Source organism: Branchiostoma lanceolatum, chromosome 2, assembly GCF_035083965.1.
Source record: "Branchiostoma lanceolatum isolate klBraLanc5 chromosome 2, klBraLanc5.hap2, whole genome shotgun sequence".
NCBI classification, from domain to species: Eukaryota; Metazoa; Chordata; class Leptocardii; order Amphioxiformes; family Branchiostomatidae; genus Branchiostoma; species Branchiostoma lanceolatum.
In genome coordinates, this window is record NC_089723.1 from 22,479,619 (window position 1) to 22,503,533 (window position 23,915).

General features: G+C 40.0%; 2 protein-coding genes across 2 annotated transcripts; one reads left to right on the plus strand and one right to left on the minus strand.

Moving 5' to 3' along the window:
* Window positions 1-190: 190 nt before the first annotated feature.
* Window positions 191-8,441, plus strand: LOC136427977 (MAP kinase-activated protein kinase 5-like). The gene is made up of 10 exons (XM_066417215.1): window positions 191-245; window positions 1,715-1,788; window positions 2,546-2,621; window positions 3,371-3,577; window positions 3,958-4,047; window positions 4,323-4,424; window positions 4,615-4,695; window positions 4,926-5,113; window positions 5,549-5,669; window positions 6,323-8,441. The coding sequence occupies exons 1-10, from the start codon at window positions 210-212 to the stop codon at window positions 6,455-6,457; spliced, it is 1,110 nt and encodes a 369-aa protein (XP_066273312.1). The 5' UTR covers window positions 191-209; the 3' UTR covers window positions 6,458-8,441.
* A 275-nt stretch (window positions 8,442-8,716) lies between these two features.
* On the minus strand, window positions 8,717-12,418 carry LOC136427978 (uncharacterized). Its single transcript, XM_066417216.1, has 2 exons — window positions 12,026-12,418; window positions 8,717-9,672 (listed from the first exon to the last, which is right to left on the minus strand). Exons 1-2 carry the CDS (start codon window positions 12,215-12,217, stop codon window positions 9,532-9,534), a joined length of 333 nt encoding a protein of 110 aa, XP_066273313.1. The 5' UTR covers window positions 12,218-12,418; the 3' UTR covers window positions 8,717-9,531.
* Between the last annotated feature and the right edge of the window lie 11,497 nt (window positions 12,419-23,915).

A 23,915-nucleotide genomic window follows, 5' to 3' on the forward strand; every position in this document is an offset into this window, starting at 1 on the left:
GGTTATCTATTTTTCTTAAATTGTAAAGGATTTTGACCCCAAACCATAATAACTTCTTTACTACACATAATTATTTTTCTTTATCTATACCATATTAATAAGTATACTTGATATATGAAGTTTATTATTTGTAAATGTTTTTAAAAACAAACCTACAATGTTTGTTTAGTATAGTCGTCTGATAACCTATGACCTACCATTTCCCCAGAATGGATGAAAGTGTCCAGACAAACATGGTCATCAAGGTAAGGAAAATACTGGTTGTTATGACTGTTTGAACGTTCAAATTTCGCTGCCATTTAGATATAACATTGTGGTGGGTCTTCCGAAGTAGAAGCGATAGCTGTCGAGCTAGTTCAGGGTTAGTTCGGCTTCTAATGGTGAACAAAATTGGGCCACTGCGCTGTACTAGATCATGTACTAGTATACCGGCCGGTCGGTTGAGCTATAGAAACCTGATCCAGTCTTCAGTGTATGAGTCATTTGGGTTCGGCCGTCACCGCTAGTAGCCACGCTAATATTCAGGTCAATAACCCCTTATTTTCACCCTGCAGGACATTTCAGTCTCTTTTTTTCAGAGTGATCCATTTTTGTTTCCTCAAATTATTCACGAAACTTAAAATTTATTTGCATCTGGAATGTTGTTCCGTTTTCTGAGTCACATTAAGCTGAGGTGTGTACTAGTACCGGTTGAGACCGGCTGGTTGTAGCTGAGGTGTGGTATCAGATGACCGAGAAGTTGGCCCGCCATGTAAGGCCACATGATTTTACCTCGAAACCTTATCTGTTCTACATCTAAATTAACGTGCACGATCTGCAAATCCACAACTGCTTCCTGTTCATGAATATCCATGTGTTGTTGTATGTTGGCAACGCCCCTTTTACATGTAGGCCATCTTGGTCATCTCGTCCATAATTTGATGAAAAAATCAAAATGACTTACCGGTACCATAAAAAATGGATAGCCGTTTTGCTCTTATGTAGTGTCAAAGTATCAAGATATATAGACTAGTATATCCAGACTAACATATCTATAATGATCAAATTATTAATATAAACAATTATGTGTTGCTTCAATGTTGACAGGCAGTGTTTTTAAGGGAGCCAATCAGCTACAGTTTCAGAAGTGGTGACAGTAATCCAATCAGGAATATATAATAGGACAGACTTGCCAGAAACCAATCAATCATAATCAAATTACAGCCTCAGAGTCATTGGCGTTCCAGGCAAAACACTGTGATCTAGCGCTTTGTCCGTGGCATGAGGTCATGACATTAACATATCGCTTGGTGACAACAGGCATTGAGTGCTGACATTAACCTCAATTAAGACCTCTAGTACCATTTTAGAACGAGAGAAATACACACTTGATGGGGAAATGTCCACATCGATGGGGAAATGTCTTGACGGGAAAAGTGCATGACAGGGAAACGTCTAGTAGAAAGCCTTATTGGACCCATCTTTGCTGTGTACTTTAACTTGCTAATAAGTAAACAGGTGCCTGTCTGGACCAGCTATGACTTCATCAAAATTTTGTAGTTTCTGATCTGAGAAGTTTTTAAACATCCTAAAAAGAAGGTTGATTAATGAGGTCTCAAAAAAGGAACAATATTTCCAATGACCCTAGTAATCTCATGATTTTTTACCAGTATGTTAAAATGATAGGCACTATATTGTATTGACATTTGCTAGACATACTTCTTTCTATTTACAGTCATCATCTATTGTAGAGGATTATGAGGTCTGCTGGCGCAAAAGTCTGGGTACAGGAGTCAGTGGGCCTGTGAGGTGGGCTGAAAGAGACTTAACTATTCAACATCATCATCTTTTTTACACTTGCAATACATTAGAAAGGGTGGCTGGAAAGATAGGCTGTCAGAAAAAGGCTCTTAGTAGTACAAATGTACTTCGTAGGCCTTTGGAGAATGGTTATCAGGACTTTGGAGAAGGGCTACTATTACCAGGCTAGGTGACAGTATGTTTCACTGCTCTGAACATGTTAAATGCAGGAATTCAATGCTATATGCTGTTGACCAGGTTAGCTTGAAGCATTGTTCATTCAACTTGTATTTCCTGGTCATGTAGAGTGCAACATGTATCAATACTCTTATTGATTCAGGGCTCAAAATTCATTTTGGTAACAGGTGCACTTCTGCACCTATTAGTAGCCTAAAAATATAGGTGCGCAGAAAGATTTTTGGGTGCATAACACAAAGCATGAATATTAGATTGATTTCAAAATTATTCTCTTTATTTGTATTACGTATACAATTATAGTAAATGTACAATTATAGTATTGTTTACCCTATAGCCTACATAAATATCTAGGTGCACTGGTGCACATACAGATAAACATTACATGTAGGTGCACTGCTCCTATTTTGGGTGCACAAAAGTGCACCTTCACCCAGTATTTCAAACCCTGATTATGTAGTTACCTGTACTGTGTATGATACTTTGTGAAGGCTGTATGTATAATCTAACTGTTGGTGTGTACATGATACGTGGGGATTCTCCCATGACACATGTTTTGACTGTCCCACAGGTTGTGTACAAAGAGGAACACAGGGGAGAAATATGCCCTGAAATGTCTCCTGGATAGTAAAAAGGCCAGGACTGAGGTAGGTGCACATGGACTGTCGTGAGTCCTTAGAGGATATGTCACAGTTTCATGGCAAAGTTTTTATCAATAGACGTTTTGGCTTCCTGTATAACTCATATTAAGTTATAACAAATTAAATGCATGACTTTCCGAAGATATTGTGGTTAGGAATATTTTTAGTTTCATAGTAGCTACTTTGAATGTGTGGTACTACATAATGTTGATTGCTTTAGTTTTCAATCTTGCTGTTCAGTATACATATGAGAGTTTTTTTTCAAGTAAATTGTTCCAATTAATGCCTTGGCAGAGTAGTGTGTTTTTCAATCTAAAGCATACATTTTAGAATTTTTTTTTATTGATATGACCTGTAACAGCATAAGTCAGTGGTTACACATAGACAAACATTGCTCCCAACCATTAGCCATCTGTTTTATTTTAAGAGTCAAATATGACTCCCAAACACACCCTGACAACTACTGACTTACTCCCAACCACCAGCCAACTTTCCAAGACCTCCTGTCTGGTCCACAGCCGAATGTTTTGAAAATTTCAAAACATTTGGCTGGCTCAGCAAAATACTATTTAACCACGCCAAAAAACAGCCATCCACAGCCAACCTATCTCAAACCACTTCCAACCATGGTTTGGGGAAGGTTGGGAGGCCAAGTTCGGCTAAATGTACAAAATGTATGTGTAACCGGGGCTTTAGATAGATCATTGCTGTAACGAACTAACTTGTAAATGACCAAATCTTTCTTGCTGTCACAGGTGATGTTACACCAGCGCTGCTGCCCCCACCCTAACATCGTCCAGATCTATGATGTCTACTGCAACAGCGTGCAGTTCCCACGGGAGGCTGTTGCTAGGAGTCGCCTGCTGGTTGTCATGGAGCTGATGAATGGGGGCGAGCTGTTTGATCAGATCATCAGAGAGAGGCACTTCACAGAGAAGAAGGCAGCAGCCATCACTAAACAGGTGAACTCACCTTGTGTCGTTTTTTCTGTCATCAAACCTGTACATGGATGTACATACAGTTTTGTACTTCTAAAATCAAAGTCACAACTTCCCAAGCCCCCCCCCCCCCCCAGTAATGTATGTAAAAATGCCAGATAGATCCAAGGAGGTTTTATTTTTGGATAGATCTAAGACATGTTTTAAATTCTTTTGTTTTGTTGTATGTGTGTACCCTTGTAATTATATTAATAATCTATAGCCTTCGGGCATGAGCATGTACATGTAAATAACAATTTTAGCATTTTAGCACCAACTCATTGATAAACCTCTCATTATCTTGTATCAACATTTTTCAGCTAGTGCAGTGCATTACGAGTACAATCCTTTTTTATTTATTTCAGATTGTCTCAGCTGTGTTCCACTGTCATTCCCTGAACATTGCCCACAGAGATCTGAAACCAGAAAACTTGTTACTCAAGGAAAAATCGGAGGTGAGTTAAGTCTATGTCTCTACAGAAGTTGAAAAGAGGGGCTAAGAGATTGGGTAGTAATAAATGATTCACTGGGCTAGATGGCAAATGGTGGGAAGGAATTCTGGAAAACTAGTGCCACAGTTTATGGCGGTTTGAGTTCTTTCAATGTTTCTGCTATTCCAGTTTGAATGACAAGACATAACACTGTATCCTCTCCCTGAAATTGAGATAGTGCTTCCTTGGAAGATTACTACTTATCTATATTTCATTGTCATGTCTCATTTTTATTTCAGGATCTTCAGAATGTCACCATCAAGCTGGCAGACTTTGGGTTTGCTAAGGAGGATATAGGACTGGTGACCCCGCAGTTCACACCGTACTATGTTGCACCTCAGGTACATGTACTAAGAATGGAAGGGGACAATTCAACACTTAATGCTGTCAAAGTAGATACATGTACTTTCATTTTCAAAGATGATGTGCAGTATACATTTATCTGTCATGGTTAACCAATAAGTTTATTGATTGGTTGGTTGATCAATTGAATGATTGATTGAATTATTGATTGATTCTCTGCATTCCCAGGTTTTAGAAGCCCAGAAACAACAGAGACTGGAAAGATCAGGGTTAAAGACACCACCAGCAACACCCTACACTTATGACAAGGTAAGTGATACAGTTAATGTACAAATCTTTCAAGAGAGCTTATTAACTTGAATCTATGTGTATGTCTTTAAACCCTTTTCAAATATTTGTAAAGAGGGGCTTTATTGCATGTTGCATTCATTTACAATGTGATTGGTCATTCATTCACTCAAGATATTTGATGCTGACTTGTGTTTTTAAGTTCTGAAATGTTTTAAAAGATTATCCTTAACAATGATGATTGTTTCCAGAGTTGCGACATGTGGTCGGTTGGTGTGATTATCTACATCATGCTGTGTGGCTACCCCCCGTTCTTCCCCGAGACCCCCAGCAAACAGCTGACCCCCAACATGAAGCGGAAGATCATGGCGGGAGAGTATCGCTTTCCCGAGAACGAGTGGGGCGTGGTGTCGGGCGTGGCCAAGAATGTCATACAGAGGTGCTGAAGTCATGCATATAGAAAACAACACGGTGTATTCTGCATCACCCTTGGTACCAGCCCAACTGTGGGTCAGCAGGAGGGAGATCCAACTTCCAGGAGGGCGGGGACCGATGGTGATGCGGAATACTCTGTGTTGTATCTTATTTATGTCATACCCACCCGAGAAAGCATACATTTGAATGCGAAATGCATTAGAAGTTGAGAAAAGTTTGTACCCTCAAACAAAAAATTGTATCATCTGAGTATTTTTCTTGTGTGTGTCAACAAACTAGGCCCATAACTATTAATACTGAGTACCTCTATATATTTGGTATATCATGAAGGTAAAAATACATGTCCAGAGTTGTCTACAGCTGAAAGTGTACCACAATCAATTGGCACAGGATGTTGGATTGATTGCTCAGTAGATGATGTCTATCGTACATATCACAGGTTACTGGAAGTGGACCCTGTGAAAAGGATGACAGTACAGCAGTTTATTCATCATACCTGGCTCCTGGGTGAGGAGGCCCCTGAACTAGCATTGCTGTCTCCTGCCATCATGCAAGACAAGGTTAGTTTGGTCATTAAACAAGGAGGTTATAGTCATATCTTTAACCTCCTTGGTCAAAAGATGTCAATGTAATTCAGTTTTGTTGTTTTTTTGCTGGGGAGTTACTAAGGTCAGACAGTCAGACTTCAAGCCTATAACTTACGTACAACTAGGGTATGGATGACATATTTTGACAATGGTCAATATGTCATCCATGCCCTAGTTGTAAGACTATAGATTTATAAGACTGTTTCAAATCGTATTAACTAAGAATCATTAAACTTTTCATGGATGTTGGATACACAGATGAACATTCATGCTATGTCCCAAATCTTATATACTGACAATGTTGTTGAAAAAGAGATATCAGACAACAGGTATAGTTGATAACACCATTATTTGCACAAGACATGTGATTAATTTTGGTAAGTGATGAGGGTGCCTACATGTATTGTGCAAGATTCAAGATGTTTGTGCATCTACATTTTAACTCATCATGATTTACTGTCTCCACTAAACCTGACAACAAATTTGAGGTCTCAAATAATCTCTTTTATTATGTTTTGAATGTATAGCAAACAAAAGTCCTTTACCATTTGTTCCGTGATCCGATGTGTTTGTATCCCATGATTCCTTCGTCCCACATCCCATGATTCTTTTCTTCCATATCCCAGGATGCTTTGAATGAGGTGATGAACGCTCACGCCCAGCAGCTGACTGTCATGAGGACACCAGACACGACCTTTCAACTCAAACCCCTGAAGTCCGCAGAAAACCCCATCCTGAAGAAGAGACTGAAAGCGCACTAGCCCAGGTCTTCTCTTTGGGGAGGGGGGTTGTAAAGTACATCCTAATATCCTGTATACCATCCTGGATATGCTTGAACATTTATACCGGTGCCCATAAGGGATGTAGCCCCAGTCAGGCTCTTAAACCACAAATTCGTCCCCCTGGACTGCCGGATACCGCAGGTGAACTTTTGGTGTTTTCAAGGTTAGCTGACATAGCCGGGTCCTGGGTTGATTTTAATTCCAAGCCATGCCCAAAATAGCCCAGTAGTCACAGGGTATCTCACATTGAGGTAATGGCCGAAAGTGTAAAAAAACAGCCCGTAAAGTACCCTGCGGGGCCCCTTTTTCCAATTGTGACCCTTCTGGCATCTGCTTTATGTGTTGATATATAGAGATATATAGAGAAAGTTTATTAAGAAGGAACTATATGTCGGAACAGTGAAAAACTAAGCAAGATGGCATTTAGACTGGTGAACTAATAAAAGCCTTTCCTGGTGACGGTTTGACCAGCAAATAAAATTAAATTTTTGATATCGATAGTGTTTTATTCAGTAAGATCAACAAAATGATTATGTTTGGGAAAACGTTGTACTCAGAAACAGTACCGTGACACCAATCTCTATATGGCTGTGATATACTCTTATATAGCTTTACAAAACCTGACTGACTACTCATGAACCTACATCTATGCCAATGGAGGATATTCTTTGTAGTTTTGTAATACAGTGAAGACTAGACTTTAGCCACAAAAGAAAGGATTCTTAGATTTAGCTAAGTGTAAGTAACATTTGGGAGATTTTAAATTTGGGAACATTATAGCTCAAGAGTAGAATATGAAGAAAATGCTGGCAGTTTTATGCAATATTTGTATTGGAGAAACTCTGACATGTGTCAAACTTATGCTGAAGATTGTTAGGGTTTTACATTTGGTTTTGAATTCCTATAATAGTAATTGCTTTGTAGTTCAACAGTGGCCACGACCAGTATGCCACAAGAAATTCGTTGCTTATTCAAGATTAACTTTATTTGTTGATAGCTTTAGCCAACGCCAATTTGGAGCTTATTTTACGAAACGATTACCAAACCCGCACACAGCACTTAATGTGTGTGATATTAGCAGTAACAATTCTTGACCATGCTGACTGACAAGTAGTGCCTATAGCTACTATAACATGCTGTAGGGTGAAAACCAAGATATTCACTGAGAACTGTTGCAGTTTCCTTATAAAGTTGATCTGAGAACTAGACTTATGCAGCTGTAAGCCCACTGTTGCTCTCCACTAAACTAATGTTGCTGAGGTTGAGGTCATGATATTTTCTGACTGCCTGTTTACTAAGTCCTGGGATAAATGGACATTTACAGACAGTTGCAAAGATCAAGCCTATTGAAGTTGCCTAGTAACATATTTTATGCACATTATAATGCCTCAAGTTGCTTTTCCTATAGGCACAGACACTACAATGTATGTAGTATGTATGCTACAAATACTATACAGACAATGATATTAAGAAGAAATAGTAGAGAATTCTAGAGCACAAGAGTATATTAGATAAATATACTAAAGATCATGTATTCTATCTAATAAAGCAATATGGTATTAATTATGATTGGTAATCAATTGTGTATGTCTCAGGAGGTGTTTTGAAAGATGATATACATGGTGCTTATTTTTGTTGCTTTGTGGAAAATTTTTCATGATATTTTAAGAGCATATTTGTATTTCAACATGCTGATGTGAAGATGTGTTGTTGTATAGTCTTGAGAGAGAGGCAGACTTATAGAGATTTTGTACTTGATGTTATTTTACTGTCAGATGTCCCCATATCTAACAGGCAAGAGGTGTAAAAGTTAGCCTGGAGTCCAGCCTTGTTAGCTGTGTTCTACTTCCAAAGGCCCTTTATATAGAAGTGGATCAAAAGTAAGAAAGTACCATATTGTAGCACAGGGACTTTTGTAATGTTTTCTTTTGTTACTCCAAATACACCAGAATTCTATATCATACCTGTGTTTTTCTTAATATCATTTCTTGTCTCTTTCGTTTATTTTTGGTGTCCAAAGGTCGCTGAGCCTTTGCCATACCATTAGCCACGACCTTGAAGGCCAATGTGTCTAATTTAGATGTATTTGAAGGGCTACTCTGCATTAAAATGCTTCAGTCTTTCACTTTATTACATCTGGCATGGCATTCAGAACATGAAGATAAGATTTGAAATCCTTTTTCTTATTATTTGTATTTGCACTTGACTTATACATTAGAGAACAAGAACACAACATACTGTATGTATTTGAGCTATTTGTTACATTGTTCATTTAATTTCCATGAAACCGTTATCAAATCGTAGATACCCAGTATTACACATATTGGTAAGAACATTTCATACAGGTTTAAAAGCTCCGTCCAATAAAAGTGCATTGGAGCAACCGGCCCTCTCACGACCATTTACTATGAATTAGTAAAAACGTGTACTTGATTTTTTGTCTATCTTTGATGACATTTTTCAGATCATCTACTTACGCCAACATGTATCAATAGCATGGGCCACCCATTGGTAAACAACAGTCATCTGTCCATACAATTTTACTTGCTTATTACTATTAAAGTAAGAAGCTGTCGTCTTCATAGCCTCGGTGAGCTCTTTAGGCTACAGATGCTTATGGTCGTTAAAGTACATTTATTTGTTTGTTTATTTATCTAAAACAGCCTTGTTGCAGCCTTTCACTTGGTCTGTTTACAACTATACATATCGGAACACATTATCACATTCAAAAAAATTATTTAAAAAACGTACTACATTACGTAATTACAAGTATAAAAATAAAGGAATTAACTAAAACGTAATTCAGCGAAAACAGGGTCATTAAGACAGCTAAACAAAGGGATGTCCCAAGGGCTGAGTCAAGAGATGCATTGCATGCGGACGCAGCTAGGCGTGACCTTGAGTAAATAGGCCACATACTCTCTCTCTATATATATATATAGTTGCTTCATCCTAGTCTGATGTTACAACAGCTTTCACGTATTCCCATCGAATCGGGATAGAGAGGTGCACTTTAAGTGTTCCATAATCACTATATGATGATTCTGTGGTGTCTAATTTGCTCTCTGCCTTTCTATCTGGTCTATCTCGTTGACGAGGAATCGACACTCGCAGTCCCAGAGCGCGCGCTTGAAGGCGTCGATGGTGCGCTGTCCTTTGGTGGGGAGGGTGTCTAAAAGGTTCCGTATCCTGTCCTGGAAGTATGATATAAGTATAGATGTAAAAATACATTTAACAATATAACCTCCATTAACATTCATCCGCCGAGTAACATAAATCCGCCACTTTGAAATTTCGAGTGCTGCATGCGTATTTCTAGGTATTCAGTACGTTTGATGATATAGGAACCCTTTCAACAAACTTTGAGCTCATGACAATCTCATTTCGATTTTATTTAGACCAGATGCGCTGTAGCTACCGTGAGGACACATTGTGCCGGGTGCCTGATAATGATCTGATAATGGCTTCACACATTTCTTTACTAATTTGTAATGCTATATTTATGTTTCGCCAACGAAACATATTGTTTTTGTCAGGTTTCTTCTCCTTCTTCTTCTCCTTCTCCTTCTTCTTCTCCTGTCAAATCTTCAAATCGCTTCTTCTCGGTTGTCCGTCGACCAAATTAGCTGAAATTTGGTATGCAGGTAGAGTACGTGTATACCCCTAGACCCTTTTTAAATTTTTTTGATATAAGTTTTTAAAATGATTTTATGGAGGTTTTTTGTCATTTTCAGACAAAAGTCGCACATGATGGCCTCCAGTGCCGTGGTGTTGAAACCTGAGGACCTGAAATTTGGTTTAGTTGTGCATTGGATATTTACCCAAAGGACCCCATTATTTTTTCTGGCATACACTACTTCAAAATGATTTATTTTGCAAGCTTTTAATGCAATTTTTGGTTATTTTCTGTAGGGGGCCAGCAAGAACTAGGTCATACTGTAACATAAGCCTTCCCCTGTCTGGGAGTTAAAACCAAGCAGATGTCAGGGGGTACCTCTACTAATGGTATTACAGAAAGTTATATGTACCTTATGTTACATGGTACGGATGTTATATTTGAGATGTAGGTACCCATAGGAAAGGTGACTACACCTGACAATTACTTATGCTAATGAGGACCTAATTCGCATAATGTATGCATAACGTTGTATGTCCCTTACCGTAAATGCTGCGGATGTCATCTTTGAGATGTAGGTACCTTTAGGAAAGGCGAACACACCTGGCCATAAATTATGCTAATGAGGACCTAATTTGCATAATCGATGCATGAAGTTGTATGTCCCTTACCATAAAAGCTGCGGATGTCATCTTTGAGATGTAGGTACCTTTAGGACAGGCGAACACACCTGGCCATAAATCATGCTAATGAGGACCTCATTTGCATGGTTTATGCGTATACTTGTAATTCCCTTACCGGAAAAGCTGCACATGTCAGATTTGACATGTACGTACCGTTAGCAAAGGTGATCACACCTGGCCATGAATTATGCTAATGAGGACCTCATTTGCATAATTTATGCAGAAACTTCTATTTCCCTTACCGTACAAGCTGCAGATGTCATATTTGAGATGTAGGTAGCTTTAGGAAAGGTGCACACGCCTGGCCATGACATATGCTTATGAGGACCTCACTTGCATAATTTATGCATGATGTTGTATTCCCCTTACTGTAAAAGCTGCAGATGTCATCTTCAACATGTAGGTACATGTAGGAAAGGTGAAAGCACCTGGACATAACTTTTGCTCATAAGGACCTCATTTGCATAAATTATGCAGAAACTTGGATTTGCCCAGGACTTATTTTGGGACAACCCACTTCTTGCATGAGCAGTATGGGCGAAACATCCTGAATTTGCTCTTAAAGCAAATGACGGCCAGTCTAGTCTTCCATATTACACAAAGCCTTCAAAAACATCTTACATACATGGCGAATACTGATATCCATTACCATTTTGTTCAGGTAGTCGTAAATTGGACTCTGTACCTTTATGTTACTGCTGTTATAGTTTTCCTGACTCTTGCCAGTATCCCGAAGGTCTCCCTTTGGACACCCCTTTGTTGTCTTTTAGGTATTCCGAGATCGCAAACACCTCCTAATCGTTAGCATTTAGTCACAATTACGTGTACATGTACCCTAAACGTACGCAATGCAATAAAGAGGCATCCTAGGGGTCAGACATGGGATTGGCAGGGGAGTATCGGACGTTTCGGCACCCAATTCAACCCCAAGTCATTCACTGGGGGACGCACGCTTCCGACCCCGCCTTATGTGACTGTTTACTATAGACGTTTCGCCGTCAAGAGGACACCTAACTTTAACCCTAACCCTTATTTCTAACCTAATTCTTACCCCCAACCATAAGAGTACGCCTAACTTTAACCCTAACCCTATTTCTAACCCAATTCTTTAACCCCCAACCATATTAAACCCGAGTCGTCCTGGGGGTACCATATCGTCATGATCGGCTCGACGACCCGGGCCGAACTGTCCAGCCGTTCAAACCGTGACTTGACCCCATACCTCGGTATATATAGGGGAGGACTTACGTTAGTTGTGACGCCAACTTGACCATCACAAAGGATTCTCTCCCGTTCTTCGTCAGACATCCGCTCAATGAGTCGATCCAGAACCTGTCGCACGGTCACGTCGTTCATGTTGTCCAGCAACCTGACCCGGTGTCTCCGGAGGCAGTCTCTGGTCCACACCACACTTTCGTCCATTTCAGCATTCTCCGCCATAGCTATCGTTCAGCAGCTGCGACTGGAAGCCTAAATAAGGCACATTCTTCTACAAATGCCTTCGTAAGGACAGTGAAGTGTCCTTCATGCGACCCTCCGGATCACCTTGGCACGCCTTGGCCTGGCACGGTCTCACCTGCCCAACGCGGAAGTGAGTTCGGAAGTGGTTTCACTTTTTGCAAAGCATCATGGGAAAGAAATTGAATGGTTGGATATCGGACGTCGACTGCTTTACAGTAATGAAATGCTCTGCAGCGTCACAAACTGTGCCCGTCACGTTCTGTGCTTTTCTCAGGCACAGAACGTGACACAGCCCGACCGTCACAGACTGTGCCCGGAAGCGCTGTCAATCACTGTGACTGACGGGGCAGTGATGTAACTATTAACGCCCGCGTTTCCATATAAGGCAGCGTGTTTTGGTTTACCGCAGCCCCCCACCACACCCCCGTCATCTTTGTTTTTTTTTCGGGGCGCTGAGATAAGAAGGAACAGCGTAATTCTCGCTCTGTAAAATAATTGAATAACTTACACTTAGAATTGAAGTGGCACAAAAAGACAGTGTCTATAACAGATGCTAACAAGGGTGGTGTTTAAAAAACACTCCGGCGACGTGAAGTATGGAAGAAAAGTGCGGATTTCGTCGGTTGAGGAGGTTTCTTGTTAAGGGGCTATGTTCTTATTTTTGCAGGTCATTAAGGGAGTGTTGGTACTGTGAGCTGCCCAGCAGTCTTTGGGTTGGAATAACCACCCATTACGTCATAACTTTATAAAAGAATTACATATCTGCCTGTAAGGAACAATATCATTTGACCGGAAAAGCTGATTTTATAGCGTTGGTACGTATGCTTCAACATTTTCAGAGGATATAATTGCTTGTACATGCTGCCAACCATTTCTTCATGTGTTGTACAGAGATGACGGAGGTAATAATCATGTTTATTTGCATGTTCATGCCCTTCCGGGCTAAATGCATTACAAGTAATACAATTGTGCATTGTAATAACAGAAAAAAAATGAAGAAAACTATTCTATGTTCTATCTACCTCTAAAGTTTACACGCTACTTCTCTCTTCTTGAGACATGTGTACACGAATTCACAGAGTTTCTCAATTACCGATTGATTATTCGATGACATCAAGTATAATATGAACAGTTTGTCATTTGTTAAGTTTGTATATCTCTGGTCTAGTTGTATTGCGTTAACCAAAGAGATGCGTAAATCTTTGTACAGTGAGCATTCTAGAATAAAATGTACTTCATCTTCTATAGAGTTCTTATTACAGAGTGCACATAGCCTATCGCTAGGAGGAGTCCGGCTGTATTTACCAGTTTCAATATGCAGTGGGTGGTCGCTAATTCTTAGCTTAGCCATGGCTCGGCGATGGCTAAAGTTTTTGATGTCAAGATAAATAATGAGGAGACATGACTGGTGTTAAAAGTTTGTTGTTTATTGTTTTGATCGGTAAGTATATGTACATTGGATATTTGTGTTACTTGTTGGATTGGTAAATATTGCCATGTAATATGTTGTATAAGTTATGAAGGTATAGTTGTAAAGGTAAGTATGATGTAATGTAGACGTACTTTATATATGATCTATTTCATGTCGGATATTTTGAGTACTTCTCATGGTATGATGTAGACAAGTCAATAGGTCCGCTAATGGTTAGACATGTCTATACGATCTATATCGTGAAGTAGTATAAGTTATTTCAATGACCAGCTAGGTACATATAAGCGGTTTTAATTACATAATTGTTATATGTAGTGATTGATAACAATAATGCTAATGAATAGCGAAGTATTCTCTAAAATATGTTTAATGGTGTGTAATTTGGCATTATATCATTAAGTTATTTGTAAGAATTGTTGATTAAATAATTCTCGTATATGTAAGTAGGTAATATATATATTGACATAGTTGATAATTTGTACTTTAGTCTTGTATAGTAAAGTAATAAAATGTTAAGGGTATATGATTACTTATACTAGTGGTTCTTATAGTGTGATTACGTACACTACTGTATATATAGCGTATGATAATGTAAGTGCTGATGATCTATTAATCTCTGAAAATATACATAGTTATGATATATAACTTGGTATTATACTCTTGACTAACTAGTAATATGGTATAAATATATATATCTTGTTAATAGTAAGACATTATCAATGTATAAAATGGAAATATATGTAGTTGGCATGTAATTAATATGTAATGTTATGTTATGTTATGTTATATGTGAAGAATACGATCAAAAAACGAGCGCCGTGAGAGCGCCGAGAGAGCGCGCAGCGATCGAGGGCGGTGAGCGCCGCGAGAGCACCGTGAGAGCGCCGTGAGGGCGCCCAATTGCAAGGTGGGATCAAAGAGCCACAGCGAGCGCTCAAGGATCGCAGAGAGCGCTCTACGAGGATTCAATGGTCTTAACTTTAGTTCAAACAAATTTCATTCTTCGAGTGGTATATATGGAATTTCTGGGAATTTTGTGGTCAAATCATAGTTTTGCTCATGGGTAATACAATTGACGAATAACTGCTTCCATTCAAATTAAATTCCTTCAAATTTTTATTGTCAGTGGTTCAAAAAGTATTTCAAAATTCTGTGATTTACGTTTCTATTATAACGTAGAATGATAAACTATATCTATTGCAAACAGGTAACATGACAGACAACACAGAAAAAAATCAAGTTGAACATATATATAACTTATAAAGACTCACACTGAGCGACCGTACAGCGACCAAAATTGCAATTGAATCTGTTTTCTCCTTGATTTTATTATTCAAATATGATGCAAGAGGTACAGGTATGACTGAGAAGACAACAAAGCACACAAAACGTAGACAAAATTTGTTCTTTATCACTGGAATTCGTTGAGTGATCTGTGAAATCTTTAGTCGCTCATAAAAAGTTGCTGACATTTGACATTTTGGTCGCGCTGAGAGCGCGCAAGGGTCGCCGTAGAGATTCCACTTGAGCGCGTTTTCCAGGAGTTTGGCGCTCTCACGGCGCTCTGGCCAATTTTATTTTAGGTCGCCGTGAGAGCGCGGCGAGAGCGCCGTCCAAGTGGAATGGGGGTATTATGAACAATCACTGCCGAACATAAACTCGCGAGAGTTAGACCCCCATTCCACTTGGACGGCGCTCTCACCGCGCTCTCACGGCGACTTAAAATGGCCCAGAGCGCCGTGAGAGCGCTGGACTCCTGGAAAACGTGCTCAAGTGGAATCTCTACAGCGACCCTTGCGCGCTCTCAGCGCGACCAAAATGTCAAATATGAGCAACTTTTGAAAGATTTCCCAGATCACTCAACGAATTCCAGAGATAAAGAACGAATTTTTGTTACGTTTTGTGTGCTTTGTTGTCTTCTCAGTCATACCTTTACCTCTTGCATCATATTTGAATGATATAATCAAGGGGAAAACAGATTCAATTTTAGTCGCTGCACGGTCGCTCAGTGTGTGTCTTAAGTAATATATGTATGTTCAACTTGTTTTTTTTTGTGTTGTCTGTCATGTAAACTGTTTGCAATAAATATATTTTATCATTCTACGTTATAATAGAAACGTAAATCACAGAATTTTGAAACACATTTTGAACTACTGACAATAAAACTTGGAGGGAATTTAATTTGAATGGAAGCAAGTACTTGTAGTTATTCGTCAATTTGTATTACCCACGAGCAAAACTATGATTTGACCACAAAATTCCCAAAAATTCAAGATACACCACTTCAAAAATGAAATTTGTTTGAACTACAGTTAAGACCATTTTATCCTCATAGAGCGCTCGCTGCGATCCTTGAGCGCTCGCTGCGGCCCTTTGATCCCACCTTCGGCGCTCTCACGGCGCTCACCGCGCTCTCACGGCGCTCACACTGCGCTCACCGCGCTCGCTCCGCGCTCTCTCGGCGCTCGTTTTTTGATCGCCATCCTCGGCGCTCTCACGGCGAAGGTTTTGAGCATGTTCAAAACCATCGCCGAGGTGACGGCGCTCATGGCGCTCTCGCCGCGCTGTCGGCGCTCTCGCCGCGCTGTCGGCGCTCTCAATGGCACTCTCGCCGCGCTGTCGGCGCTCTCACGGCGATCTGGCCAAAATGAGGTCGCCGTGAGAGCGCGGTGAGAGCACCGTCCAAGTGGAATGGGGGTATTAATGACACGTGACGTCAGCAATTGGTCAAACGTGCCAGGTAGTTGTTTACGCTCACTGTCTCTGTTGAGTGATAGCTGGAGTGCCCTGATGTATATGGCTTCCTTTATATCTCTCATAAAGTACTCCTGCTCAGTGTCTGGTATTCTGACTTTGTCCAGTGAAACGGTATGGCCCGGAGATGTGTTGAGAGACTTCAGACGAATGCGAGCTGAGGCGTTTGTGTTCAAGGAATCTAGTTCTCAATGAGCGTTCTGTCCCACCGATCTAGAATTTTTCGCAGGTCCCTTGTCTAGTGGTTCCCTGACACGGTGTGTGCAAGGAGGTTGGTATGTACGCCACGCTTTTCTTCTCTGGTTTTGTCGTTCGGTGCCACGAGAAGCTGTCACTGCACAAAATTCCACGGATCCTGGCGGATCCGACAGGGATTCCTCCGGAAATATTCCTAAGCCCGTGTGGATACTGACGGATACTGACGGATCCAACGTAACTAACGGATTCGAGGTCATTTCGTGCAGTGTGTCGCAATGTGTTCCCATGTGAAGCGGGGACGGACTCGTATGCCGAAGTTACGGGACCCGCCGTTATGTAACAATGGCAAACTTCATTTACTTCCGTGTATACGGGTAATGCTTAGGTCCCATTTCGTGGGGTCGTGTGGCGCAACGGCAGAGCGTTTGACTCAGAACCAAGAGGTCCCGAGTTCGAATCCTGTCATGTCACCGATCTTGTGCCCTTGGGAAAGGCACTTTACACGACTTTCCTCACTCCACCCAGGTGTAAATGGGTACCTGACTTCGGTCGGGGAAAGTCGTATTGAGGTCACCTGGTGGCGCCGAATGGCAGCCGCCCAGACCCTTGCGACAGTTCCACAAAATGCAAGTGTGGAATAGATATTATATATGTCGTGTATTATGTGAAACCTGTAATACCCTGCATCAATTCAGCGCTAGAAAGGCTGCCATTGCGGGTAATTTCTGACCAATAAAACCATTTAAAAAAAAAAAAAAAAAAAAAAAAATCCGGAGCCTGGCCGGGCTGCTTGCGAAAACGAAAGATAAAAAATGCACATCAAGAAAATACACAATATATGGTTAGGGATAATCTTTTTTAGGTTTTCTGTTTTTTGTATCATATTTTGTCGTTCCCACAAGCTGTCCGGCCGGGCCTCGGATTGGGAATGGGACCGAGGCATAAGGCATTGTATGTGCATTTGATGATGTTCATGAACTTGAGTACTATTCACTGATACCCAGTTAACTAATTATACATTGTATTAGTCCATTGATTTTCAGAGTCACGGTACTGTAAGTCGTTCCAACAATATCCTCTTCTCCAGAGTCCGGCCCGTAGCACATTCCTCAATACTCTCCAACCATGCAAAGGTTATTGGGCAAAATTGTGACCTTTTTGTCCGTCCTCCCCAAGAACTTGCTGTAAAGTCGTACAACTTAATTTTCAACGTGTATTCTATTTATCTTGTTACAATTAGTATCCAACTCCAGAAAACATGTTCCGATGAATTGGGAATGGGATGGTTTTACTGATAATCAATATGCACAGTGTATACAAGGACTTTAGAAAATATAAGAAATGAAAGCAGACGTGCAGAAATAAGTGGGTCGTGGTTGACACAAGCCGCACTCTCTCCGCAATGCACCTGCAGTTGCGTGCCCTAAAGTATTGTAGTGCAAACTTTCTCACGATTGACCTATTCCCGCGGGGGAAAGTAAGGGGTCTTTCTCTCAACTACGACACAAGTCTAAGGCTCTGATTGGATAATTTCCACTTGGTGTCGGCAAGTAAAGACGATGATAAGCTGTTTGATAGGATACTGACAATATTTGGAGCGAGAACATGATGATACAGAAATAACTGGTTAGTTATGAGCATTTTTGTCATTTCCGTTATGCCCATCCCTGCCTGGTTTGTGAAAAAGGTAAAAGAAAAGTTCCATTTCCTGGTAACGTAACATTACCAGTTAATGTCCGATTTATTAAAACGTTATTTATCTTAAAACCGCGCGAACAGAACCAAATGTTAAACCAATGGGCAGAAATATCAGCTATTCTTACAATAAAAATGCATGGTCTGTAAGTTTTTCTCCGCCTGTTTAACGCCGTGCGAGCAAGTATTTATACTGGCCATATGATGTAAAATACGGCTAGGCTTACCCAATATCGTCCACTTCATTATTTTACCTTCTAGCGCTATTCTTGAAGAATATAGATCAGAAAAAAATGCACAGTAACTGTCGAAATTAGTCTACAGACAAATGGCAGTAAAGTCACTATGTGTGTCCGTCCGCTTGCCTGGCGCGATAGAAAAAAAACAATGTTTGTGTTGTCATTTCCCCGACATCAGCAGCACGTGGCGTCCACGTGATAAACGAATGGCCATTATGTTATGCCGTGCAAAAATCTATCGTCTGAGCGGGGGTCGCTAGGTTGTATCAAACCTTCCTACAACTGGCAAGAGTTTCAAACCTCGAATCACCATGGATAGTCTGAATATCAAAGAAAGGTTTAACGTCAGCTATTTTTAAGATATACTAGCTATCGTGTAAAGCCCCGGTCACACTAAACTCACGTCGTACCTACGATGCACGTACGATGCATTTCCCGTACAACGCAGGTAAATCGCAGGTAAATCGTAGGTAAAATCAGCTATCGCAGAGCGTCGGGTGATGTTCAAAATTTTCCGGCGTCGTGCGATTTGTCACGTGTCGCTCATCTCATATGTGTGCACGTTTCATCTGACCTTTGCAAGATGGTGATGCCACCAGAAAGAATCAGGCTAGTGTGGCTGCAGTTACAGCTAAATAGAGTACAGGGAAGGCAAGCTGTAATTTTGGCAGCCCTCATCAGGGTTCTGCAAGAAAGACAGAATGCGAGAAGGCGACGGAGGTGGTGGGTGAGGCCGTGGATCCGGCGGCGGACCTTACTAGGCCAATACGACAAACTTTTGATTGAGTTGGCTCGAGAGTGTGGTGGGGACTACTTCAGAAATCAGAACCATAGTGAGCGCTGCTATATGTTTGCATAATCTCATGAGAGAAAGGTACCCAGGCTTACAAAACAGAGACTTGGATGAGGAGGGGCCAGAGGGGCAAGTTGTCCCCGGGGCATGGAGGCAGGCCGGGATGTTGGATAAGATGCTAAATGTGCGGGGGGGGGGGGGATGTGGCAAATACAGAGGGAAAAAAGCTAAGAGTCTATCTGAAACAGTACTACAATAGCCCTGTGGGTTCGTTGCCATGGCAGCACCATATGAGGCCGATTTGTATTTATAGATATGTGCGGTGAGGATGGCTTCAGTTGTTTTAAGTTTATGACAACAGAGACGCATAAGCATAGACATATGTCTTCTAGTAACTTTATTTTTCATCCCTTTTTTTTTTTTTTTAAATTCTGATTCCGTGTTTGTCACGGCACTTTATTAAATGTCTTAGAATATTTTACAATGTGTGGCTTATATTAAGTTTCTGACAGAACATTCTGATTTGAAGACTTTCAAGAGGGTTTGCGGATCTAGATATAATGAGTTCGAGGCTGACAATGTAAACTTAAATTTCACAATAGATAATTTTGCAACTAACAACAGTTGATTGATGTAGCGAAACTTGTTCAACATATGTAAGTTATATCCAAAAATTATGTGATGTACATTAAGTGATAAAGAATGACTAAATAAACTTTCTACATAATCCCATAATGGTTTGACAGTTTTACAATCAAAGAAAAAGTGCTCTATATAATCTATATTATCGCAAAAACTACACTTATTATTTTCTACAATTCTCATCTTATACAGTAATATTCTTGTTGGATATATGTTATGCAATATCTTCCATTGCATGCTTATAAGTTTGGGTTCTTTAGTGGCCAAGAAAGGAGATTTCCACAGTACATTCCAAGAAATGGAGTGAAAATCGTACAAAGGAAATCGTTTCTCCCAGAAATTTTGTGAGACTGGAACGGATTGGTATTGCATAATACAAATATTCTTGAAGAAGGTAGAGTCTTGTGAGCGGATATCTTTACCACAAAGTTTGATACTGGGAGCTTTTTCATTGTCTAAACGAGAAACACCTTTCCACTGTTTGGGAACTGAGTTCATAAGAGCGTTATACTGTAGTAATACATGTGCATTATTACCAACAATAGCTTTTACATCATCAAACGATATGAATTTACCCTGATCATCTACAATATCATTGACGTACAGAATGTGCCGGCGAATCCATTTGTCAAAGTACAGCATGTTGCCCTTGTAACTTATACAAACATTATTCCATAACAATTGCCAATTTACTTGATCAATATCGTTGACATTCTGAACAGGTTTCGTTTCATACCACGTAAGTATCAATTTACGGTAATAAAGAGGTAAGGGTGCCAGTGAAACTTTAGATGACACCTGGACTGCAGTACAGTTATGTTTCAAAATACATAGATCAGGACCAAACTTATTGAAGTAATACAGCTGTATCTTCTTCCATGTAGGAGTAGGAGTTTCACTACTAGATAGCAATTTTTGTATCGATCGTAGTAGGCAGCATTTGTGCATTATTCTTATATCAATCATTTTCAGTCCTCCTTTTGAATAGTCTTGAACCATAACATTACGCTTTACCCTATCTCTTTTCCAAATAAATCTGTAGAACATCAAATTAACATCCTTCAAGAAACTATCCGGTGGAATAAGTGCACCAAAACTGTAAGGAAGTTGTGAAGCTACAAGGTTTTTGAGCACTGTTATTTTTCCTATAAGACTAAGGTTGCGTGGAGCCCAAGATGATAAAATATTTTTCATCTTACAGTATTTCTTACTCCAGTTTACATCTATTTCAGAGGCACAACATGCAGATGAAAAAACAATTCCCAAGCATTTTGCTGTGGTGCACCATTTCAGCCCACTAGCTTGCTCAGAGCAGTGTCTCCATGGGCCTAGCCACATGGCTACTGTTTTTTCTTTATTCAAAACTAGTCCCGAAAAAACTGAGAATCTTCTAATAATATCTAAACTTCTTTCAATTGAACTTTTGTCACCAAGTATAAGTTCTGTATCATCTGCATATTGAAAAATTCGAGATTCAACCTCGGAGTCACTAAGGCCAGGTAATGTAATACCTTTGATTTCAGAAGACTGTCGGACTTTAAGAGCAAAAAGCTCTGTAGCTAGAACAAATAGAAGAGAGGACAAGGGACATCCTTGACGTACTCCTCTTCCCAGGTCAAACCATTCAGAGATATGACCACAATGATTGATACAACTACGGGCATTATTAGTGTATACCTTCACCCAATGCACAAAATCTGCACCGAAATTGAAATTTTCAAGCACTTTTATAATGAAATCTTTGGAAATAGTATCAAAAGCTTTACTGTAATCTAGGAAAAGAATGGCACCTGGAACATTAGATTCTTTAGTAAAGCAAATTATGTCGTCTATAGCACGTATATTATTCAAAATGCTACGTCCTTTGATATATCCAACTTGGTCTGGTCCAACAATGTGAGAAATAATGTTCTGCAATCTATTTGCTAATATCTTCGCACCTATTTTATAATCGGTGTTTGTTATTGAAATAGGTCGCCAGTTAGAAAGCTGGTCTCTACTTAATTCTTGATGTTCACCCCCCTTAAAGAGTAAGGATATAACCCCTTTACGTTGAGTGGAAGAAAGTTGGTTCTTCGTATAACCCTCATTTAGTGAGTTCAAAACCATATATCTTATTCTGCTCCAAAAGACTTTATAAAAGTCAGTTGTGAGGCCATCTAGGCCGGGACTGCAATTAGTCATGTTATGTAAAGCAGATGCACATTCCGTCATATCAAACAACCCTTCACACGATTTGCTTTGCATTTCAGACAGCGTAGGAAAATTCACATCTGCAATGAAGTCATCAAAGTTTTCCTTATCGAACTCGTTGTTTTTACTGTACAATTTTCTATAGTAATCAACTTGTTGTTCCAATAATTTGTCTTGATCTGTTGTTATGGAACCGTCAGGTGCTTTGAGGCTTGTAATTACATTATGTGTGGCACGTGCCTTCTCAAGTCGAAGAAAGTAGGCTGTGTTTTTTTCTCCTTCCTCAATCCATTTAACTTTTGAGCGGCTTTGTGCACCTTGTGCCTCGTGAAGGGCAAACGCTTCAAACTCAGCCTTTGTATTGTGCACCTGTTGCTGTAAAGTTGGATTCTTTGGATCGGAAGCTAATTGTTTTTCCAGCCGTTCTAATTTTTTTTTCAATCATGTTGTGTTTGGATCGTTTTTCATGAGCCGTTTGTTTCCCATAACTTATTGAAAAGCTTTTTATCTTACTCTTGCATATGTCCCATATCAACTGTTTATCTTCGATCACAGAGTCACTAAGGCCTTCTTCAATGTTTTCTATGATTTCATTAACACGATCAACAAAAATCTTATCTGTTAGAAAGGAATTGTTGAATTTCCAATATGAAGGTCCTTTGTCAAACTGTGTTACAGACATATCGAAGACAACAGCTCTATGATCACTGCAGGGGAAAGAGATGATTTCACATGCAGTAGTTTTATCAAACATAAAGTCATTAATCAGGAGATAATCTAGTCTCCTGGCTATAAAGGGGTTTCTCTTTGACCATGTGTAATCTTTGTCTTCACTATGGAGAACTCTCCAGATGTCAAGTAGTGCAAGACTGTCTACCATATTATTAAAACATTTCACCTCTGCTTTGTCATGCTCTTTCCCCGCTACATTATCAAGATCAAGGTTAAGTACTGTATTGAAATCACCAGCTAACATAAAATATTCACCTTCACAATAATGTTCTAGCAGTTGAGTTAGAAGCTGTGTATAGAACAGTTTCTTACTCACTACATTATTTGGAGCATAAACATTGAAACAAACAAATTTCTCACCATGGTGTATAAATTTCACACCGATTGTGCGATCAGAAAGATCTACAAATTCTACATTATTACAGTCAAAATTCTTAGCAATCAATATAATTTGTCCTTTACTATGTGAGGTGCAAGGATGAGCGTAAAGCTTCCCTCCCCACTCTTTTGACCATGAATCTTTGTCATCATTAGTTATATATGTTTCCTGCAAGCAAACAATATCAATTTGTTTTGTTTTCAAATATTGAAAAACAGTTCGTCGGACGGATCTTTTCCGTAGACCTCTGACATTAATGCTGAGAAAACGTACCATTGCTAATAATGTCAATCACAAGTACTAACCAATGTCTTTTTGTCTCTTTTGCTCATCTTTATGACGTAACTTGCCTGGCTTGTTAGCTTCTGGAGGGGTGAGAACGTCTTTTCTTTTTGCAGTCGACGTAGTTCGGCGAGATGATCGGAGCCTGGGTCGGTTCTGTTGTGTCCCTCCAGAGTGCTCTTCCCGCTGTGTGCCTGGTGTGCTGGAAGCACCGGAAGTGACGTCCTCTCTGCTCACGTGCTCGCGACCTTGGTCGTCGGTACACTCACTTTCTACTTCAGACATACTTTCAACAGTTTCGCTCACAATATCAGAGCAAGGATCGACTTCCTTTTCAC

Coding starts and splice junctions, on each gene's coding strand:
- LOC136427977 (XM_066417215.1), top strand. CDS start 210: ATGGATGAAAGTGTCCAGACAAACATGGTCATCAAG. Junction 1,789..2,545: donor GGAGTCAGTGGGCCTGTGAG/GTGGGCTGAAAG, acceptor ACTGTCCCACAG/GTTGTGTACAAAGAGGAACA. Junction 2,622..3,370: donor GTAAAAAGGCCAGGACTGAG/GTAGGTGCACAT, acceptor TTGCTGTCACAG/GTGATGTTACACCAGCGCTG.
- LOC136427978 (XM_066417216.1), bottom strand. CDS start 12,217: ATGGCGGAGAATGCTGAAATGGACGAAAGTGTGGTGTGGACCAGAGAC. Junction 9,673..12,025: donor AAGTTGGCGTCACAACTAAC/GTAAGTCCTCCC, acceptor TCATACTTCCAG/GACAGGATACGGAACCTTTT.